Below are 23,926 nucleotides of genomic sequence, written 5' to 3'. Positions count from 1 at the left end.
GGGTCTAAACACAGCGATCCCTAGACATCTAGAGTCTCATAGGCATCAAAAGACAATGCAAAAATATCCCAGGCCAAGCTGGACTGGCCCCTGCCCTAAAGATTCTGATGAAAGTAGACTGTCAAAAATAATTGTGCATTAAGCCAGACGTGTTTTTTTTTTTAAATAATGCCTGTTCTAATGCATACACATCTCTTGAATTTGGTTGAGAATATATAATCCCAGCTCAGTTGGGTCTAGCTATGCATCCCAGAACGTGTGGTCACGCTCCTAGGGGAAAGCAAGGGTCTGTGGCTGGAGAGGAACAAAATCACCGTGGAGGTGTGGCCCCCATCAACTGCTTCTTCGCCCTACGACACGGAAGGTGACAGGCTATCATAACCGGGAGTGGACATTCCTTGTAAGCAGGCTTGAATCTAGCTCTCCTAGACAGGGGAGTTCCTTGGTGAGGGGCCTTGAGAGTCCTAGTGACATTAGGAGTCTGGCTTTTTCCACCCCCCTGGGGTTTCCGTCTTTCTTTGCTCACTGCTCCCCCTACCCCGCGTACAAGCTAAAGAAAGTTTTTCTCAGAATGAGCCCGCGTTGACGTAGGCATCGCCTCCCCTCTCCGCTGGATAGAAGCCCAGAAAGGAGCCACGGGGAGAAGCGGAGGTAGGGGTCGCCTGGATTTCTGTTGCTGCGGTCCGGGGGCGGGGCGGATCAAAGGCCAGCCAAGAGTATTGGTCCTGGATCTACAAATACATTAGGCTTTTTCCTCCTCCGTCAACCTCCTAAACCCCAATGAGGTCATAGCAATGAAAGAGAAAGAGCTCGAGAGAAAGGGGGAGGAAGAGGACGACGACGAGGGAGAAGAAACCCAGACGGAAAGAGGCCATCAGACAAGGTCGCTTTTTCTGGCGACATAGCAACTGCAAGGAGCGTGGTGCTGAATATCATCCGCCCGCTCCGCCTGGGGACCCAGAGACTTGCAGAAGCACTTCGCATTGCCACGAAAACAAAGGAGAGGTGACGAACGGGAAAGGGAGAGAGAAACTCGGAGCGGTTCCCTTTGGATCTCCGGGAAGCAAAGCTCCTCTCCTCGGCAATAAAACAGAAGGGACCGTGTGAAAGCGTCTAGTAGGCTGAGGAGGGCGCGGGTTTCCCTGCGGAGATTTGGGACGCGGCAGAACTCTGGACAGCGCCTGGGGAGCAAGGCTCGGAGCTCCCTGGGCTCCTCCAGGTTTCCGGCTGTTTAAAAGCCCCGGTACCGGTGTGCAATCTTCGCACCACCGAACCCAGGAAGATCCTTCTACGATCCCTATCTGAACGTGCCGGGGGGTGGAGCAGCTCCCTTGCCTCTGGCCCAGCTAGGGAAGGTCTTCGTTTCTGGAAATCCAGCCCTTGTGGATAATGTCTCGCTCTTGAAGAAAGAAAAGTTTTGGGATCTGGTAGGGGGTGGAAGGGGTAAGGAGGACAGTGGAAGAAAAAAAGGTAGATGGTTGATTTCCCTCTCTGATCTGGAAGGAAGATGACCGAGGAAGGATGTGCACCAGCGGTCAGATTATTGGGAGCCTCTTGGTGCTCTCCGTGCTGGAGATAGGGCTGGGGGTGTCCAGCGTGGCCGTGGGGGCGGTCAGCTTCAGCCTGGCCCTCCGAGAGCACAAGCCGCAGCTCGGAGACTCGTCCCCGGTATGGAGCGGGGTGTGTGTACGTTGAGCCATTTCACTCTCTCTTTACCTCTTTACGGTGATGGTCAGGGTGCGCGCATTAGTCACTCTCTCCCTGGGAAACAAAATCATAAATCTCTGGCTTGCATGTAGGTTCATGCTGACAAGCTATGCTTCTTTATATTGTCCTTTATTCGTTTTCTGTTTTGTTTTGTTTTGTTTTGTTTCTTACTTGGGCTTAAGACCAAATTAAATGGCTTTGTTTAAAGGTGGGGGTGGGGGGTTAGTTTCCACTGGCTGATTCTACAAAAGGCTGCTTTGCCCAGTGGTGCTGTTTGGGAGGCGGGGGGAGGGGGGTGTCACACCTGTCAAGGGCAGGCTTACTTAATCTTTTGTTCCTTCTACAAGGAAAATCAAAATAAGAGTGTTCCATCATTTTTTTGTATCAGGGAACAAGCAGGGATAGTTATGCATTTATCCCTGGGCAATAATGCCCAGGGTACACCAGAGGCAACACCAATAACAAAAAGAGAAATGTGGTGTGAGTGTGAAAGGAAGTTTGTGGGTGCATTTCATTCCAGAAAACATTGCTGTTAATTTTCCTTTGCTACATTTCTGATATTTCACCTCTGAAAACGCTTTTGTAAGTTCTAGACAGTAAGTTAGAAAAACATCAGATGGTAAAACGTGTAATAACATTCTAAATGGAGAATAATTCTGCTTACAGAGTACCTAACTGCTCAGAGAAACTGTCATAGTTATCTCTAGGTCAGATGTCGGACTCAACAAGCTTCTTTTTTAATAGGATGAATCTCCAAGAAAGCCTTAGAGACCCATTTCTTCCACCAAGATTCAATAAAATAACTCAGCACCATTCCTGATGTGAATCTAATTGTGAAAACCAGTTTTTTCCTTCCTTCAAGCTATATATGTGTCATATACTTCTGGATGTCTAGCTTGATCCTACTTTTCAAGATAATTCAATAGAAAGTATTCTGTCACTGATAATCTGTAGCCTGTTTAACCATCATGGCTTAATCACTTGAGCTTTAAGTCACTAAAAGAAAATGATTATTATGGAGTTCAAGAAAAATTATTCAAAAGTAATTCATCTTTGAAAGATGCTGTAACTTTTTTTTGAAACTGGCAAAATTTTGCTTTGGATGATTAGTTTTTATCTATTTTTTCAGGTGAGATAAATGTTTTTAAATTGCAGAACTACAAAAAAGAAAAATAGTGTTCAATCCTAACATTGAATTCATCCAAGAATCCTTACTTTGAATTCAATAATAAGTTACTATCAGCCTCCAAATAATTATCTTGTTCTTTGTCATGTAATTTTTGTCAGTGTATATATTAAATTTGAGTTTGAAAGGATAAAGATATCTTAAATCTGATAATTGTTCATTTTATATGTGGCAGTAATTATTTGGAGAGTTGTAGTTATCGTTCTTGTTTTTGTTGTTATCATATAAACAGAAATAACGCTTTAAAACTTCATTGAACAACTGTCAAAATGAAGTGTAATGTCAACATTTAGGGAAAGAGGGAGAAAAGGTGATCTTATGATTTCTTAAAGGGAAGAAGCCTTAAATACTCTACAGCTCAATCCCCCCCCGCGAAATTCAACAAATTGAGTCAATTAAGTTAGGTTTTCCCTAGATAATATCAAAGTATTCAGTTTATCTTTGAGAATTAAAAAATGGTTATGTTAGCTTAGTATCATGTAAGAAAAAATGATTAAATATTTTTTCTTTTTCTCAGACTATTTACTATTATCTAGATGTGTATGTATAGAAAATGAAAATTTTGAATCACCTCACGGAAAAGCAAATAAGTCAGACATATCTACATAGTCACTATAAGAAAGAATTATTTCCTTTTTTAACTGGTTGTTTAGAGTGAGCAAAATTCATTTGGGTTTCTAGAACAATAGTTTTGAATTCTATGGTCTGATTCAGTAAAATCAAACAATACATCTGACTGAATGAATGGGTTTGACACCAGAATGCCCAAACAGTTGCTCACTGTTATAAACCCATTTAAAAAGTGAAATTTGTGAAGAAACAAATACCCAGTTGGGATCATTGTGTTTATTGAGTGACAGACTGGCTAAGTAGTTTCTAAATTATTTTGGGGAAGTCATTTACGGTACAGTCTCACCTACCTCAGTTTCTTCAATGATGAATTTATGTAGCCAATATTCGTAGAGAGCTTAGCATGTGAAAGGCATTTTACCATTTACTACCAATACTATAAAGATGAATCAGAGCACTGTCTTAAAAAAACTACTCCATAGTGGAGGAAACAAAATGGTACATTACTAACCTTGCCAGCAATGAGAAATTAGAATGCGACTTCAGAGAGATACAGAGGCAAAAAAGGGGGAGAAAGATTGGGATGGTCAATGAAATATCCATGAAAGAAGTATTATTTTATTCCTGATCTTGGAAGTTTATCAGGACTTAGAATCAATGTACTGCAGTGTTAACTAATGCTTCGCAGTGTAAGATCTGAAGCCATACTACCTGGTTGCAAATCCCAGATCTACCACTTACTTAGCTGGGTGACTAGCCCAAGTTTCCTTATCTATAAAATGGGGTCATTAAAAGGAACAAATTAAATACAGTTGGCCCTCCCTATTCATAGGGGATTGGTTCCAGGGCGCTCCTGCTTACCAAAATCTGAGGATGCTGATGTCCCTTATGTAAAATAGTGCAGTATTTGCAATAACCTAGGCACATCTTCCAATATACCTTACATCATCTCTAGATTACTTACAATACCTAAAATAATGTAAATGCTATGTAAATAGTTGTTATACTGTATTTCCTTTGTATTATTATTGTTGTTGTATTGTTTTTTTTCCCAAATATTTTCAGTCAGAGGTTGGTTTGTATTCATGGATGCAGGACTTGGGAATATAAAGGGCTGATTGTAATGTTCTTAGTAAATTGAATGGACTGTAGTAAGCACTGAATAAATATGAGCAGCTAATACTGAGTGCACAGACTGGCAGTGGAGGGCGTGAGAAGAGAGAGTCTTTCAGTCAGCATAGATGAAGGCAAAAAACTGGGACAGGTTGGGTTGTGGTCCAGGAAGAGTAGGCTCTTCTATTTTTCTGGGGCTTAGGTGTGTAAGAGGAAGATAAGGATAGAAAAAATGATTGGGGCCAGACCATAGGAGACTGTGTGCCAGTTTGAGGTGACAGAATTACTTTCTCATATTTCGAATAATAATAATAATACCCATTCTTACTTCCCCTTCCCAAAGTGATACTAAGGAAATGCAGAAGAAAGCTAGATAGAAAATTATTCATCTCTTTGCTAAATTATGAAATAAAAATCTGGATTATTTATAAATGCCAAATAAGATTTTATAATAATTAACCTGTCACAATACATGTAGTCTACAATCAAACTACATTTTGATTAGTGCTGTAAAACTCCTTTCAACACATTAATATCATTACTATAAGATTGCTGAATTAAATTTAAAAGTCAGTGGAAGTAAAAGCTGTACTATAAAAGGATTATTTTTATATAGAGAGACCCTAAAATCATAAGCTTTTTATCTAGGACAAGTGCATTAAGGTTTTAAGCAACTGCTGCATTTTGATTTTTTGGCCCCAAATATGGAAATACAAAAACCTGAAAGATGGCTTAAAAATAAAGATAAGGGCTTAAAATGTATGAGAAGGATGCTTACACAGATTATTTCCAGGCACTATTTCATCTGATTAATCAGGCAGGGATGCTTCCTGTGATAAGTTTTTAAATATGGGCAATTAGAAGGAAAAATCAGTTAACTATAATTTCATAGAGAAAGAAAGCTATAGGTGTCATTATAGCATTTTTGTTTCTTCTTGATTCTTTGTTATAGCTGATATGGTAATCTACAATGAAAGCACAAAATCAGAGGCATAACTGTTAGATAACAATTAATAAACTATTGAGTAAAATGCCTTGGAAAAGATATAGTCATGTGAATTATAACTGATGTATCAGATTTATAGACAGGAAGTAAAATGGACAGAGCTCTGTTTCCAAGTTGCTGTGTGAAAGTCACTCTTCTCAGCCTCCAGTGCATCATCTATAATGGGAATGGACTAGGTTTAGTAGCACACAGATTTATAAATCCCTGAGAATTTTATTGCTGTAGGTTGAGATTTGGAAATCTAAAGATTCAAATGATGGTATCCAGAACAAAATATGACGCTAAGTTGTATTTTATATATATTATGCTAAAATTCCATCCATCTATTAACATATCTGATAATATCCTGTAAAACTTAATTTATTAAACAAACTTTTCTAAGCCTAGTTCTCCCACATGTAAACCACGAGGTAGTATTTTTAAATATTTAAAAGTTTTCTTATCTAAATCATTTAATGTTTACAGGTTTTATTGCTTATTTTTCTGGAGCATATTTGATCTATATATTATATCTTTATCTGCTTAATAAATCTGATGTTTTGCTTCAGCGAAATTTACAGCATAGCCAACACACATACCTTTTATGTAGACTCTTGGTTTACCATGGCAACAACTCAGTCAATTGTAGGATTTTGTTGAAATTCACCTCTGTGCATTCTGATCTATATTACAGCAATCCAAATGAGATGCTGTATATAAATCATAGCTGCTCCAAAGTATTATTTTTAATATTTAAGCTTTTAAAATATATTTAATAAAACAGAAATAAAATAAAGTGAAAGAAACCTCTCAGTTACTGCAAATGTACACAATTTGAAACTAGTGTGTCTCTAACCAGGTAATACATCATTTTTTCTCCCACATCAAGTACTTAACATAAGGGATTCATATCCTTTAGCATAAGATGAAAATGCTGCTCCTATCCCCCCCAAAAATTACAAACGTATTTTTATGGCCCATTTTAAAATTAACTGAAATTATACAAGTAATTTAAAAATACGTTCAAAATGTTGTTCAAAGTTATAACTAAAGTCCTTTTCCCTACTCCCTCATCAAAATCAGGCACCATTATTTTATTATAGTTTCACAGACATTTCGCCATGTAGAAAAAATAGTTTTGTTCTGGGCATATAAACCAATTTTCATCAAATTTTTGCATATAATAAAGTCCACTAATGGATTCTGTAGAGCCCAGGTAAAGAATCTCTTTCTTATATGATTCATACTCTCATTTTCAAATGCTACTGATTATCCACTGGGCATAAGCAGTTGGATGATTGACAATCAGATAAGTTAGGCAAGCCAAACTACTGGGAAATATAGTTATTATTCAGGGGGCCATACCATGCGTCAAAAGAGATGTAAATATGTGTTTATTTCTGGTGTAAATTGATAGTGGTATAATAGAAAATTTGGTGAGTTTTGTCACATTTTTATTTATTTCATGAATTTCTTAGTCTAGATTCTGTTCACATGTAAATCGCACATACTGGAATTTCTATCCAAAGTCCATGACAAAATCTGCTTTGAGATTTTTGTTCTTATTCAAGGGTATAACTGGTCTTGAAGTCTTTGTCCTAGAAACATTAAGAGATAACTAATAATATTTGCATCAGTCACCTACTAATTGACAGTTTGCTTGATAGAAACATCTGAATAAATTCAAAACTTTTAATTTGGACATTTTTGCCTAAAATATATCTTAGTTGGGTCTCTGTATTGCCTTAATTATGAGCCAGATTATCCAATGTGTACTTTGAATAGAACCAAACTATCTAACTTTTTTGTATATTCATTTGGTTTTCATGCAACCATTAATCATATTGGTAGATTAATCCACCCTGAAATATCTCTCCTTGGCTTCAATAAAAGCTATAGTAGATTTTGATGTGTGTGTGTGTGTATGCACTTGCACACACACACACACACGCAAACCAAAGGTGACCAAAGGTGAGAGAAACTGCAACAGTTTTTGGGTCTGAACCATCATTTTACTTCTGAAGTGAACCAAATTTCATTTCATTACTGCATTAAAAAAGTTATACATATATGTATATATGATCCTATATTTATCATATATAATATATGATCCCATATATATTTTATATATATATACACACACACATGAGATCCTATTCATGCAAATGGAACTTCTGTACCTAAATAACTAGGTCCAGCATTGGTCTAAATATTTAAATTTGTCTTAGTAATCTAGAGAAATTTTCTTGCAGCCACTCTACAGATAGATGTTTCAACATGCGAAATGGACAATGCCTTGATAATTAGACTCTCATTGAGCATATTTCTAGAAAAGAGAAAGAGAGAAGAAACTGTGTGACTACTTTCCCCCGTAATGTACAAAGCCATGCAGTCCTTATAACTGCAGATCTAATCTATATATACTTCATTAAAATTAAATGACAATCAGATTAGATTTATACATCTCACTCAATATAACGGTGCCAGTGGAAAAGTTTTATTTCGTCACCAAATCACAGTCTCATTATTCCTAAAAGGAGGAAAATATTAGTACCTATTTCATGGAGTTCTTGTGAATCTCAGAAAACAATGTTTCTAAAGCTGCTAGTTCTGGGCCTGGCACAGAGTAAGAGATCAGTGAGCATCAGCTGCTGCTTTCTCTCTGCTGGCCTGTGCTGCTCCTTGCCTGCCTGGGACCTAGAGTCCACTAGTGATGCTCTGGCTCTCAATATTTCTCCCACACCTTTCATTAACCCTAGTTTGACCCATTCTTTTTGTTTTCGTTGTTCCTGAATAGTATGTATCTAGTTAGGTTTTGATTTAATTAGGATATTTACATTAGCAACTATGAAAATGTACCAAAATATCTATATTAGAAAAGTTTTGTAAATATTTAGTCTAAAACTGAATGAGGAAACATAAAACACCTCTTCTTTTGTTTTTCTTTTGGAGTGAGAGAGGGTGGTAGAAACTCTATCATAAAGCTATTTGGTAATCAGATTAACAAGATAATTATATAAATTAGGCAAATCGAATAGTGTGAATATGGTGACCATTATTTATGCCATAAAACAAAGTATTCAAAAAACATTTAGAACTATGTAAATACTTGTTGAAAAGTGAAAGTACAAATTAACACACCTAATAAAGATACTTAATATCTTAGAAACTTGAACTGCCTGAACAGTAGCTTCACAAGCCATGTTTATTACATGATGTATTATTCACAGATACCTCAATTAAATACCTAGATTTCAATAATGACTATTATAACCTTAACTGGTGTCCATGATTTATTAGTACCAATAGTAAAACTCCCAAGAAGCAACTCTAAGTTCCATTAGTTCGTAATCTATTGTTAAATATTGAATAAAACCATGTGGTCAAGGCAAAAAGAAAATATTAATGGTTAAATAAATAGATCAACTTGGGAGATAGAGTGCCCTGATCTATTTACCCTATAGAAATAATTCTAGACATGATTTGTTAATAGTTAACTAATGTCCAGATGCTTCCATATGTATTATTATTTCTAATTTTAACAACTTTATGAAAAATGTGGTATTTTATAAAGTTTAAGTAGAAAAAGGAACTTACCTAGGGTCCACTGTTATTTAATCAGCTTAGTCAGTACTTTAAGTCAGAGCAATATTGTTTCAAAGTCTGTACATTTTCTATTGTGTTGTGTGGAACTTTGGAAATTTTCATGAAAAAGTCTTTCGCTGAGGCCTGACCTCATTATTTGCTCCCCACCCTTGAATACATGGACCAGTCAGGATGTCTTAAAGGCTAAGTCCCAATCATTCTTTTTATCTATTTTCCAGAAGAGACTAGCACAGTCAATCAATCAGCAAGCACAACCCCCATGTTACCAGAATTTTGCATCTAAGATACTGGACCTAAATCGTTCCTGCCATTAAAGCTTAAGCCTTAGTGTTGAATTATGAATCTCAAACTATCCTTAAATATTATGAGGGCTGGTCAGTATAGCACATGACAACAAATTTAAACAGAGTTCATAATAAAAGGTATAAGCAAGAGATCACTTTCTCTTCATCTAAGCCTTGGAGACAGAATAGGTTTCCAGTGGGCAGAGGAGGAAAAGTGTGCAAAGGAAAACTATTAACATTTGTAAAGTCATGGAGAAGAGGTAAAGGCAATGAAATGGAGTCTTTGTGGGTCACTGAGGATATCAGCCTTGTTAGGGCGAGACATGTTCATGTAAAAACTGCAAAATGAAGATCTGCCTCAACTAAAAAAGATGGTACCAGTCTTGAAAAGGTCCTGAAAGAATGCCAAGACTGGTCTGCTCTTGATACCCTACTAGGCTTGGAGAGCTCTACAGGGCAGAACTTGACAATCGTGAGTTCAAGGCAGTTAAGCCCAGGCAATGCTGCTCAATTTCAAGGCAGAATGCCAGCTGGGTTCTGAGATGTACATCCTGGATCAAAAGAAAGACTTGAGGAAATTCTTGAAATTGAGGAAAATTAAATTTACCCTCACAAATCTAACCACATTTTCAAGTGTCATTCCTGTTGATGGTAGATTTTTAAACTTGTAAGTTTCTTATGTTCAGTGAATCTCACAGCTGGCTGGCATATAAAAATAGAAATTTGTGCATTTAATTGGAGATACTGGCATAATACAAAGAAGTGAGAATAGGTTTGGAAGCTATTAAGATCTGGGTTCGTATTCTACCTCTAGCACTTTTTAATTGTTTAGGCTTGAGTGAGTTACATTATCTCACTGAACAATCAGTTAATTCATCTGCAAAATAGAAATACTACCACTTATCTCATGGAGTTGTTCTAAAAATTAAATGTGATATTTATATTATTCAATATACACATTAGATATTGAAAAACCATGTCTGACTCACAACAATGGGATGCATACTTTTGTCATTTTTCTGGAAAATCTATAATCTGTGTGTGGTTTCTATTTGTCGTTTATAGACATATTTATTTTTATACGTTTATGAAGAGGATCTTGCTGTAAGACCATTGATGAAATTGACCTTGGACTCTAGGCTTGCTAACATTTGGGTCATATACCCTCTCTTAGAAACTGTTTACTCTACATAACTGATTTTGTTCCTTAGTAATAGTTGTGATTTGGTGTGCGTGTTCCAGAGTCCCAGGAATAATTGTTTTAGATCAATGTTGGAATACCAAGGTATAATTTTTGTTTGTTCTACCAAACAGAGACATATGTTTGATTTTCTTGTTATATTTGGCAGGGTTTTTGGAATTCTTAGTTGCCTTCTTTTTAAATTTGTACCCTGCCAATTATTTTTCCATATGGATTATTCTGAGGAATTAAAATAATATCAATGATGTTGATAACAGCAATGGCAGCTTATGTTTATAATAAACCACATTGCCCAAGAAATCCAACTGCTTTCATTACACCATTTATCCCAGCAGATAAGTTTATTCACTTAAGGGATGAGAGACTAAAGGATTTAGGCTTTAGTGATTTAAGATCAGAAAGTGAAACCAGTAACAGAAGTAGGATAAAAATCAAAATCACCTAAAGAGAGAAATATGTGTAGGAGTCTGTGTGTGCACACCCAGGCACACAGAAGGTAAAAAGATAAGCAATTCCTAAGAAAAAGTTGGTAATTGTCATCGATATACAATTTAAGCTGCATTTAGGCTGCTATTACCCTGACTTGGGGGCAAGTTCCTAATGCCATGACCTTCTGTGCAGCTATGTTTGTTTCCATAACTGGCTAGCTTTCGGAAACCGCTATGCATGTTGGATGAACATTCATCTGTTGTGTTGGCAATTCTTGGGAAGAACATAACTTCCATTCTTTAATCCCCTAGGGTCACTGGCTCTTTTCAAATATGTAAGAGCAGGTCACAAATCAGACTCAAAGCTGGCACAACTCAAGGGAGTAATTTTTTTTCTTTCTCCTTCACTAAATTCATCATCTACATTTTAAACCCTATTATAGTTTCCACATGTTTCAAGTTATGAGCTTTATATCTGAATGTTGTCCTAAGCTATAGCCAAGTACATTTTAGTCATACTTGATGTGAAAGAATCTTAAACATAAAATATAAGCAAAATGATGTAAATTGGAATAACCTACATTAATATAAAACTACTTTAAGTTACATAAATACACTTATTAAATTGTTATTATGAACTATATAATACAGAGTCGCACAAGTATATAAAAAGTTGAAGTTACTGCAGTAACTAGAATATTATTGATAACATTATCCATACATTGATGCTTAATATTAATCACATTCCTTTTTACTTCCCTCTAGAAGTAATCACTATTATAATGGTTTATATGAATTTAATTTTAAAATTTATTTATTTATTATATTTGACTAAGATAACACAAATTTGAACTCCAAAGAGAAACTCTTCTGGTTTTTTTACTACTATCTATGAGATGGGTTTTCTTTTGTTTTAAGAGCCTATGTGAATAATGACTATAACTAAGATTTATTTAGAAAAATGACATTTAAATATACTGCAAATTCAAAGTTCCCCTTATATAAAATTCACAAGTTTGGTTATGATTTTTCTGTCACTTTTGAAGCAGAAACAGCTCTAACACCTAAAAGCTTTATTTACTTAGCATGCTCAAAATATTCAAGAGATAATTTTTTAAAAAAGAAAAAACGATCACAAAACAGAATTGGAACAGAACACAATGCATAATGCATTAAAAACAAGAAAGCTTCATTACATGAACAATGAGGGGGAGATGTGAAGAAATTGCATTCTGAGAATTAAGGCTGATTTGTTCTGTGCACTGAAAGATTTGGGTCCTGGGCCAGTTTGAAATTTCTGAGATTTTTTTGGACTTGGATTTCTTTAGAAGTGTGTGCATGCCTGTTAGCTACATGCTATGTCTGGTGATTTCTTCCGAAATTTATTCTTAAGTTCATCTTTCTTTCAGTTACTTTAGTCTCTGAAAAGGTTTCTGTCACTACCTGATGTGCATCTTCATTTAACACCATGAAACTATTCTTTCTATCTCTCTCTTGAGTGCTTCTGGTTTAATTTCTGTTTGCTATAGCTGCATCTTATCTCACCTGGTCTGCTAAGCCACCAAGATGGCTGCCGTTAATGGAGGAACACCTTATCACATAAACGTGTCTGTTGTACATTTTATCACCTTGGGATTTTATTTTTCTATGAAGTTGATTACATGTGTGAGAGGTTATGTCTCTTTTGATAAAAGATCTACATTACCCTTTTCCAGTTAAACTGATGGTGAAATTTTCTGTAGTGGAAGAAACACGGTGTATGGAACTATATTCTTTACATTATTTCAGTCCTTCATTACAGTTTAAAAAATAAGAAATTAGTTTGAGCTTAAGGGAAAAAGAACATTGCATAATTAGCAGGGTTTTCCATCGACTAAGAAAAGAAAGAAATATAAATAGGAAGATGGAAAGTGGCTTCTTTTGAAGATGTACGCTATGCTAAAATTGCAGAACTGGGAGAGGGGAAAGCTGAAAGCCAAGACCACTGAGGAGGTCTGTAAGTCTAATAAAGGCAAGGAAGGCTCAGGGATCTGGATTGTGAGCCCAGGGAGTGCGACCTGCAGGGATTAGGCTTATGAAGATGGGGCCAAGTCAACGTTGAGGTCAACGGCAATAACACTTGATGGGCCTTAACTCTGTAGTCCACACTGGGTTGGGATGAGAAAAAAGAGGAAAAGACAGCGTGGTGTGGAAGAAAGCTCTGCGGGACTCCGGGAGCACAAGCTTCTGTTATGACTCTCATGAGCCACCCGCTTACTCTCCTCGGTTCTCTTTCTTGTTAGATTTAGTGAACAAATATTGATTCCACGGCTACTGTGTTTTATGTTGTGATTTTGTCCTGAGGGTCTAGCAGTAAATAAAATAACCATAATCCCTGATCTTCTGCTGCTTAATTAAAAAAGAAATATAGACAATGAGTAAATAATACACAAATTAAAATTAAAGATTGTGCTATGTTAAACAGGAAAATAGGCCGGGCGCAGTGGCTCACGCCTATAATCCCAGCATTTTGGGAGGCCGAGACAGGCAGATTGGTTGAGGTTGGGAGTTTGAGACCAGCCTGGCTGACATGATGAAACCTCGTCTCTACTAAAAATACAAAAATTAGCCAGGCGTGGTGGCATATGTCTGTAATCCCGGCTACTTGGGAGACTGAGGAAGGAGAATCGCTTGAACCCAGGAGGCAGAGGTTGCATTGAGCCAAGATCATGTCACTGCACTCCAGCCTGGGCAATAGAGTGAGACTTCATCTCAAAAAAAAAAAAAAAAGGAAAATATATAGGCTTATGAAGAATATAAAATAACTTTCTTAACAGTGGGAAAATCAGGAAAGCATCTCTGAGGAAGCAATATTTTCTCAGGAATGATGAGGCGTTAGTCAGACATATAGAGGGAAGAGCATTGTTTCATGCAGAGGAATAGCGTGAGTAAAGACGCTGAGATAGGAAAGCTTTGGTGTGTTTCAGAAACTGAATGAAGTCCAGGGTGACCTGAGGGGGAGGAGGTAGAAGGCATTGAGTGAGATAGTGAGCCTAATAGGGGTAAAAATTAGAACTTTATATACATGCCACAACATTTAGATTTTTCCCTAATTATAAAAGGATCTATGGAAAACTTTTGAGCAGGAAATGGACAAGATTATAAAGGTCATTCTGGTTTTCAGTTTAGAAAATATATTGATGTCACACAGGAATTCACAGGTATAATTAGGAGGCTACTAAGATGTATGATACAATGGTTACTGCAAAGAAAGCAGAGGTGGTAAAAAATAGAAGCACGGATAGTTACTTGATAAGACCTTGTGTTTTGTGTTCAATTTTATGCCATTATAGAGGGGATGTATTAAGAATAATTACCAGATTTTGAGATCAAGCAAATGATAGAATCGAGTTTCTGCTTAATCTTTTGAGAAGTAGATAATTAGAAAAAAACTGTGTGCATGTGTGTGTGTGCCTGCGTATGTGTGCGTGCATGTGTGTTTGTCTGGTGTAGGATGGGAGATCAAGAATCTGTTTGTGACCTGTGAACGTAGAGATGCTTGTGAGATCAATATAGAGAGATGCTGTGGACTGTTAGATAAATAGGTCTAGAGTTCAGAAGAAAGGGCTGTGCTAGAAATATCAGTGTGGGAGTAATTAGTAAATACAAAATATTTTTAAGGTCATATGTTTGGTTGACACCACCGAAATAAAGCTTTTAGTTACTGTAATATTTAGAGAACGGATAGAAATGAGGAACCAGAAAAAAGGTACTGAGAAGTTTGGCCAGAGAGATATGCTGAGGACCAGAAGAGTGGTGTAAGAAAAGACCGAAGGAGAGACTTCCTTGTAAAATGAAGGCTGAAACATGGCTGTCATTGTTTGCTTTTGCAAGAGTAGCTGAAGTAAGGTAATGGGAATATAGGCCAGGCCAATGTGTGCTGAAAATATAATGAGAATTAAGAATCTAGACATTGTAAACAAGAGGCTTAGTGGTGAAGGGAGATGGGTTCTGTGTAGAGATAGAGCAACAGACTTTGGAGTCAAGGAAGTTTTCTGTTTTTAGGGGAGATTTTGGAACATGTTTACATGCCAATGTGAATAATGGGGTACAAAGGGAAAAAATAAATATGTAAAGAGAAAAAGTCTTTGAGTAGGTGAAGGGCAATTGGATTTAGAGCTAAAGGGGGAGTTTTTTTATTCATTCTCATCTTTGTCTATTGTAAAAAAAGAGAGAGCAAGTCAAGTATGAGTGAAGATGCAGGCTAAAGTATGACTAAGTCAAGTATGAGTGAAGACGCACATTAAATGGCCAATGCAGATACGAGTCTTGGACATCTTCTGCTTTTTTATGTAGCCTGAGACTCTAGCAGTCAATAGCTGAGGGTAAAGAAGAGATAGAATTCTGAGTACGTGTGCACTGAAAGCATCATTAAAATGTTTTCTCTTCCTATTGGTTGAGAATTATAATTGAGTCATGCAATGAACCAGAGATTTAGAAATAATTTATTCTAAATTCATCATTTCACAAATAAGTAAACTTAAGCCCAGAGAATCAGCATAGCTGGCTAGCTGTAGAACTAGGACCAGAGTCCAAATCATCTGTTTTTTTTATTCAAACATTATTTCTACAGATGACTCAAAATATTAACTATCCTTAAAATAATCTTTCAACCAAAAGGAAAATGCAGTTATCTGGCCACTACCCAAAACTGAACAGGAATGATCCCAAATTATTAGCAGTGCTAAACCATAATGGAAATACAATTAGTATGCTAACAGATTTCAGAGGTTTCTACCTGTTTGGAAGTTTCAAAGCAATGGCTTTCTACACCAATTTTGGCATCTTTTCCATGGTGCTTTTCCAGACCAACTGAGAAATGGAAGCTAATTTTTAGAAGCTAATATTTTCCAAACCAACAAGAGCTATTGATCAACTTGGATAAGTAAGTGAATTGCCTTCAAGAAGGTTTTTTTAAAAACAGAGTCCAAAGCTCATTTATCAAGCAGTGAACATTCAAAACTTTGGACTGGAAATGTCAAAGTCATTAGGCTATTAACATTTGCTATCTGAGCATTTTCTTTTTAATTCAAATATATATGAATTAAAATTTATAAATTTACTACACCATTTGCCTGGAGTTCTTAGTAAAAAAAAAAAAGTATATATATAAAAATGGCTTCATTCAACACTATTTTAAAAGATAAATGCCTTTTAATCATCCTATATGTTTAAAAAGGTAACCTTTTTAATGCTTTTATTTTTAACCATGGATAGAGTACAGCATATTTACTAGTGATGGAGTGGGCTGTTTTCCAATATGAAAGTAAGAAACTAAAATATCATTATAAAAGACAAGCAATATTAATTAATTTTATATGCCAATCACTTATAATTAAAGTAAAATATTTTCTCAAAGGATCAGTTACTTTGGAGTAAAAAAAAGGAGTAACTTTAACTCATGATTTTGCTAATGTCTTTTCAGCTCCAGCCAAGCTATCTCACTAAACCTCTTAGACACTCAGACCTTCAGAATAGTCTTTTAGAGGGGACATGAGGGTTTATAAAACACTAAGATGAAAGCATTGACTGGGCGTCATGGCTCATGCTTGTAATCCCAGCACTTGGGAGGCCAAGGCGGGTGGATCAATTGAGGTTAGGAATTCGAGACTAGCCTGGTCAAGTGACTAGGTTAGGAGTTCGAGACTAGCCTGGTCAAGTGAAACCCCATCTCAACTGGTGAAACCCCATCTCAACTAAAAATACAGAAAAAAAAAAATAGCTGGGTGTGGTGACACGCACCTATAGTCCCAGTTACTTGGGTGGCTGAGATGAGAGAATCGCTTGAACCTTGGAGGCGGAGGTTGCAGTGAGCCAAGATTGCGCCACTGCACTCCAGCCTGGGTGACAAAGTGAGACTTCATCTCAAAAAAAAAAAAAAAAAGTATCTACTGCAATATAAGATGCAAGTTTTGGGGATATTACACTATAGGTTATCAGAAAACTTATGCAGGTAAAAAGCAAACTGCCTTTAGAGCTAATTTAGGAAAACATTGTATTTTCTGAGTGATAAGATATTTGGGAAGAAACTTGTCTTTTCTTGACATGTAGCCATTACTAGAACTGTGCATCATCTAGACTTGCATGGTAAAATGTAGTAGCCAATAGCCACATGTGGCTATTGAGCACTTGAAATGTGGCTAGTGTGAATTAAGATGTGCTTTACACTATTCACAATAACAAAGACATGGAATTAACCTAATTGCCCATCAGTGATAGACTGGATAAAGAAAATGCGGTTCATATATACGTGGGATACTATGCAGACATAAAAAGGAATAAGATCAGGTCTTTTGCAGGACATGGATGGAGCTGGGGGCCATTATCCTCAGCAAACTAACGCAGGAACAGAAAACCAAATACCACATGTTCTCACTTATAAGTGAGCTAATGTCTTTCAATAAGAACTTTTAATAAGAGCTCACTTTTAAAGTGAGCTAATAAGACATTAGCTCACTTATAAGAGAGCTAAATGATAAGAACATATGGACTCATAGAGGGGAACAACACACACTGGGGCCTTTCAGAGGGTGGACGATGGGAGGAGGGAGAGGATCAGGAAAAATAACTAATGAATCTAGGCTTAATACTTGGTTGAGGAAATAATTTATACCACAAACCACCATGCCACAAGTTTACCCATATAACAAACCTGCAGATGTACTCCTACACACGTAACTTTTAAAATAAAAGTTTAAAAAACAAAGATGTGCTACAGGTAAAAAATATATACTAGATTTCAAAGACTGAGTATGGAAAAAAGAATGTAAAATGTCTCAAGTCGTTTTATGTTGATTACACGGAAAAATGACAATACTTTTTATATATTAGATTAAATAAACTACATTGCTGAAATCCCCCTTTTGATCTTTTAATGTACTACTAAAAAGAATAGTGATATATGTGGTTTGCATTTGTGGTTTACATTAGATTTCTATTGCATAGCTTTTGTCTGAATACAATTTTTTTTTTTTTTTGATCAAGAGAAATGAGTAGCTGGTCAGGAAACTTCATGCTTTTTTTTTTTTCTTAAATAGAGTCTCACTCTGCTGTCCAGGCTGGAGGCTGGAGTACAGTGGCACAATCTTGACTCACTGTAACCTCTGCCCACCAGGTTCAAGCGATTCTTGTGCCTCAGCCTCCTGAGTAGCTGGGATTACAGGCATATGCCAGCATGCCTGGTTAATTTTTATATTTTTAGTGGAGACAGGGTTTTGCCATGTGGGCCAGGCTGGTCTCAAACTACTGGCCGCAAGTGATCTGCCTGCCTCAGTCTCCCAAAGTGCTGGAATATAGGCGTGAGCCACCACACCTGGCCTCACATTTTGTTTTGCTAAGACATTAACAATAGATGAGGAAAGTCTTTAAGACAATTTGTGTTATTTTTTGGCATATTCATAAACTGGAAAGGCAGAATTGGCTTATTTGCCTTGTAGTGACACCAGAAACAGGTGTTACAGTACAGCATTTCTCAAAATGAACCCTTAAATTATTTGTACCCATGACACAATACTTTCAATCTTATTTTTTTACTAGTAAAATCAAAGTCTCTCTGTTACTTTTTATTAGTGGGATTTCAAGTATAGTATAATCTGGCAAGTACCAAAAGTGTTCCAGGCAAGGGAAGACTATTTCCCACTTCTCCCACTGAACTGAAATTCATTCACTCATCGATCTATTCATCACCAAATATTCATACAAATATTTTTGTATGTGCAGGTCTCACGTTAGTGATAAAGTTTTAATATATATTTTAATAGCAGTCGACCAGGAGGAGTTTAAAACCTTTTGCAATGACAGATATATAATTAATCATTACCAAAAAGTATGATCAGGGCATCAGTGTTAAAATATGCATTAAAACAATATTTTGTTAGATTTTGCCTAAGTAGAAAGGTTAAAGAAAGCATCACAAATAAAGTTAATAATTGCACTGAATCTTGATGTTCAAAAAGAAATTTTTCACATGGAAGGAGGAAGATAAACATTTATTAACACCTGCCATGTATCATAACCCAAGATTGAGCACTTTCACATGAATTGTCCCTTTAAGACCATAGTTACGTGATATTACCATTAGTCTCCTTATTCTTATAAAAAGAATGGAGAGAATCATTTCATTATAAATAATATGTGCTGTATCAGCTGTGATTTTCATCATGGTAGACACCGAAGAAATGCCTGCTAAAACTGAGTGGGAAAAAATAGGGTTATATAGATTCGTGATCAGAAAATGTCAGAGCTGGGAGAGATTCACAATTTCATGTGATCCAACTGCCTCTTTTTGAAGATGAAGCCCAGAGAATTAATTGACTTGCTTAAGGTAAATAAATAACAAAGGAAGACAGAGTCGCCACCTAGGGGTTCTGTTCTGAATTGCAGAACTTTTTTTTTTTCTTTTTCTTTTCCTTTTTGCTTTTTCTTATAGTTCATGGCCACAAGTAGTTAGTTGACAAGCTTTTAGCCCATGACTACAGAAAAGAACTTCATCAAAACCTGCACTCTGGCAACAACACACCTCAAACAATGCTCACGATTTATTGCAAGCTTTCAGATTACTTGTAAAAGATTCCCATCTGTATTCTACTGATTAGAGTTGTAATTATAATATTAACATTTAATCATATTCTCTTTTTGGAAATTCTGATGATTTTTTTCATCTGCTTCCAGTGAATCAATTTGACAAATAATTATCGGGCTAACTTTGAATGAAGCACTTGGCTGAGAATTTGAAGATAAATAATAGACTGGACTCTGGATCCAAGGGCTTTAGAGTTGTTAGAAGAAACATACCTGCAAACAATAATAGATAGCGAGCACTTGAATTCTTCCAAGTGACTTATACCTACAATTTTATTTAACATTTACAGCTATTCTATGAGGGGTACACTGTTATGCATCTCAGTAAAGAGGAAACTGTGGGAAAATAAGTAACTTTCTCAAAGCCACACAGCCAGAAAATGGCAGAGCCATGATGCAAACCCAGTCAATATGACTCCAGAGTAGTCATTCCTTATCACTAAGCTACACTACCTCCTACTCAATCCACATAAATATAGTTCAATACACAATAAAGTGTATGCAAATCCTGTGGATGCACAAGGAAGGTGAAGAGGGTCACAGATGACTTCATGAAAGATGTGCCTTCGGTGGCAAACCTGGAAAAATGAAGTAGGGAGAGCTTGAAAAGAGAGGAGGAGAGATATTCCAAACTCGTGGCGGCAAGGCCTATGAGAGCTTGAGAATGGCAAAGAGAATGTTGGTTTCTAAGCACAGAATGAACAGAATGAAGGGAGCTTGAAGAGGTAGGCTTGGTCCAACTATGAGGAACCTGAGTATTAGACTATAGGATTTGAAGCCTGCTTCTTTAGAAATGAACAGGTACAAAAAATGTTTGAGGATAAGGGTGACTAGAATCAATTTATTTTAAGAATAATCACCTAGGGAATAGTGTGAAGAATTAGAGGCAGGGGGGTTGTGTATGCCTTTAATATTAAAATTAAGAGTCAGAATGAAGGGAACACCAAGAGCAATGGAATTACGTGAAAAATTATAGATGCAGATTCGACAAGACTTCATGGGAGTCAAGCTTTTAAAAACATGGGTTGAAAAGACTGGCAATTAAGTCGGACTTTCTGCCTGGGTTAAAGAGAATGAACATGTGCTGAGATCAGAAAAACAAAAATGAAGGCAGGTTTGGGAAGGGGTAAGAAAATGAGTTTAGATAAGTTGTACCTCTTTGATTTATTCTGAGTGGGAGTAGGGTGCTGGTGGTGGTTATAACATAGAATAAAAAATAGACTTCTCTTTAACGTGCTTAAGGGGTAGTAACAGAGATAATAAACACATAAATATTTATGAGTCAAAACGTAATAAGCCCCATAAAAAAGGTACTCTGAGAATTAGGAAAAAAAGATGGGATTTTGTCTGAGCAGAGAATTGCAGATGGACCATGGAGAATAGTAAGAATAAGAATAAAACTGTCCAAGAAGAGAAGTAGAATATGCAAAAAGGGATAAACTGAGAGTGTACAGAATAATTTAAGTGCACTTTGGCTGTAGAAGATCCACAGTAGACCAGTTGTCAAATTGGCTTGGAACCATCCATTTGGGCCCTGACGCCAGGCCAAGAAATTTGGAGAGACATTGATTTTAAAAATTGAAGAAAAAGGCCGGGCGGGTGGCTCATGCTTGTAATCCCAGCACTTTGGGAGGCTGAGGCGGGTGGATCACGAGGTCAGGAGTTCGAGACCAGCCTGACCAACATGGTGAAACCCTGTCTCTACTAAAAATACAAAAATTAGCCAGGCGTAGTGGTGCGCGCCTGTAGTCCCAGCTACTCGGGAGGCTGAGGCAGTAGAATCGCTTGAATCTGGGAGGCAGAGGTTGCAGTAAGCCAAGATCGGGCCACTGCACTCCAGCCTGGGTGACAGAACGAGACTCCATCTCAAAAAAAAATAAAGAAAGAAAGAAATACATAAAATTAAATTTAAAAAAAATTGAACGAAAAATAAGGCACTAATAAGGCGCTAAAAATCATACTAGGAATGAACTTAGAGTGAGTGATATTAGAGAAACTAAAGGCAGGGGGACTCGCTCAAAAGCCCTTAAATAATCCAGTTAAGGGCTGGTGAGGCCTTGAATAAAAGCAAAATTTCACTGTGGATATAAAAGTAATGGCACACTGTAATTAATGTGATGAAAATGACATAGGAGGACAGGGGAATCAATAGCGTCTTTGAGTTTTGAGAGAACAGTAATAAGAGTAATAGACATAGGAAAAGTGGTGAGTGGAAACAGGATTGAGATTCATGTTTTGAGTCTGAAGCTGACAATATAAGTCTAGATCTCTTTCATTAACTGCTGTGCATCTGGCTACATGCACATTGAATTGCAAAATGATTGTAGGCTGAGCTAAAACTAGACATAAGCTTTTATGATGACCAACATCTTATGTTATTCTTTAGTTTCTTGGAGCATCGACCCAATCTGAATATAACATTATGCTTTAAAACATGACATTCAGAAACAAGTATGATTGGCAGCATTTTGAAGACTTCCTTTGGAGTAAATAGAAATTAATACACAATTATTTTCCAGAAGACAGTCCACTTACAATCCTTGAAATCTTGTTAATTGTAGCTTAGTGTATTAGGGCCAGAGGTTGCAGAGAACAATGGTACTCAAATCCCTGAGTATATATATTGGTGTGATGTAGGAAAATCTGCCTCCGTGGATGAGGAAACATGAGTATTCTGAAGCAAACATACACACAGTTTTGGTACAAGGGAAGATCCTGTAAATAAGAAAAATAAAAGTATAAAATATTCTTTATAATTCTGTTAGGAATTCTGACACTGGTCTGTACCCATCAGATGCTCAAAAGTTATAAAATTTTAATAATAATTATTAACAGCTCCATTTATTTATAGTTTATTGGACATTAGAAATATACCAAAAATATCATAAGCATTATCACGTTAATATTTTTAACAGCACTTTTAGATAAGTATCAGCATACCTGCAGGAGTACATCCATTTTACCAATGGGAAAATTGAGAGTCAGAGACTTTAATTAGCTGCTATAAGTCCCACTTGTGTGTGACACAGCCAAATTTACAGCACATGTCTGTCTGACTCCAAAGTCTGTACTCTTAACCATTGTGTCATACTCCATTGGTTTCTTTTAAGCCTTGGTTCTAAAGAGCAGTGCTGGTTTTATATTCCAGACCTTCGTGGACAGCACCTATCAATTAACCTTTTCCCAGAATGAAAAATGTCCTGGAGCATAAATACGGTTCCACTAGTGCTTCAGAAACTAGCAGCTCAACGTGAAAAGCCATTGCAGATACCTCTCTCCCCTGTATAGTTGCATTCTGTTAGCTGTTGCAGAATCATCATGCTATCTATCTTGTCAAGGGAGAGGAATTATTTTCTCTTCCAACATTTATATTTCTTCTTCACATGGTTTAGTGGAAAAATCATGCCATTCTGCATCTTCCTATTTCTGCTCTAACAAGAAATATATAAAATAAAAATAATCATGACATCCTTTATTTCTAATCAGAGAGTCTTTCCTCAACAATGAGGGAGAAACTTCGAAAGCATTACATTTTTAACCATTCCTCTTAACTTGATCCACATATTACAGTTACTCCTTTACAGATACCTTTGGAAACAAAACACTTTTCAAGGAAATAGCGTTGGGGAATTACAACCTTTAAAACCAATATTTTAAAAGATATAATATATGATTGTTCTTTTTCAGATATTCTGAAGGTATATTTTTGGTGTAGATTGTGCAAGATTCACTCTATTTCTGAAGGAATGATGTTATTTTTATTGAGTTCTGTAAAAGGATAGAACTGCCTATAAAGGAAATAAATTGCATAATGAATGGTACTTGTTTATAGACTGCTAAGCATTGTAGACCCCATATATTTTAATCTCTGTTGTCCTATTTGGGAGTAGAAAATGGCCTGGTCTCGGTAAAGAGCACCAGAGGACCACTGATTAAAAGTATTTACAACCCCAGAGCAACTTTTCACCAGCTTAAGGCTGACATGTGTTAAGGAGTTCTTGTGAGATACGAATATCTGTAAGGACATAATAATGGTTAAATACCTCAACTACTTGGAAATTTGCTAAAAAAAAAAAAATCCTCTTCTGACTAACAGAAAAAGGTCTTCCAATTTATTCTTTTGCATTGTAGTTTCATTTTTAACTGCCAAATAATAATTGTATATATTTATGGCTACAATGTGATGTTTTGATTGTTTTGATATATGCTTACATTGTGGTATAATTA

At 36.5% G+C, this 23,926-nt stretch overlaps 1 protein-coding gene across 6 annotated transcripts in view; it reads left to right on the top strand.

Annotated features, from left to right (window-relative positions):
* The first annotated feature begins 343 nt into the window (after positions 1 to 343).
* The window catches only part of TMEM196 (transmembrane protein 196), a 54,197-nt gene continuing 30,614 nt past the window's right edge, over positions 344 to 23,926 (top strand). Inside the window, exon 1 of one of the 6 annotated variants that reach the window (XM_063606193.1) lies at positions 344 to 651. Coding sequence is in view for 4 of the 6 variants with exons in the window: in XM_008978720.5 (XP_008976968.1) it covers positions 1,522 to 1,686 (165 nt within the window). In the remaining 2 variants the exon portion in view is untranslated. Of the gene's footprint in view, positions 1,687 to 1,714; positions 1,796 to 23,926 lie in introns of those variants that run through there. The other 5 variants (XM_008978720.5, XM_008978721.5, XM_008978723.5 and 2 more) reach the window with 5 other exon arrangements.

Source organism: Pan paniscus, chromosome 6 (genome assembly GCF_029289425.2).
Source record: "Pan paniscus chromosome 6, NHGRI_mPanPan1-v2.0_pri, whole genome shotgun sequence".
NCBI lineage: Eukaryota > Metazoa > Chordata > Mammalia > Primates > Hominidae > Pan > Pan paniscus.
The sequence above is the reverse complement of the archived record's forward strand: the minus strand, read 5'-3'. Positions and strand labels throughout refer to the sequence as shown.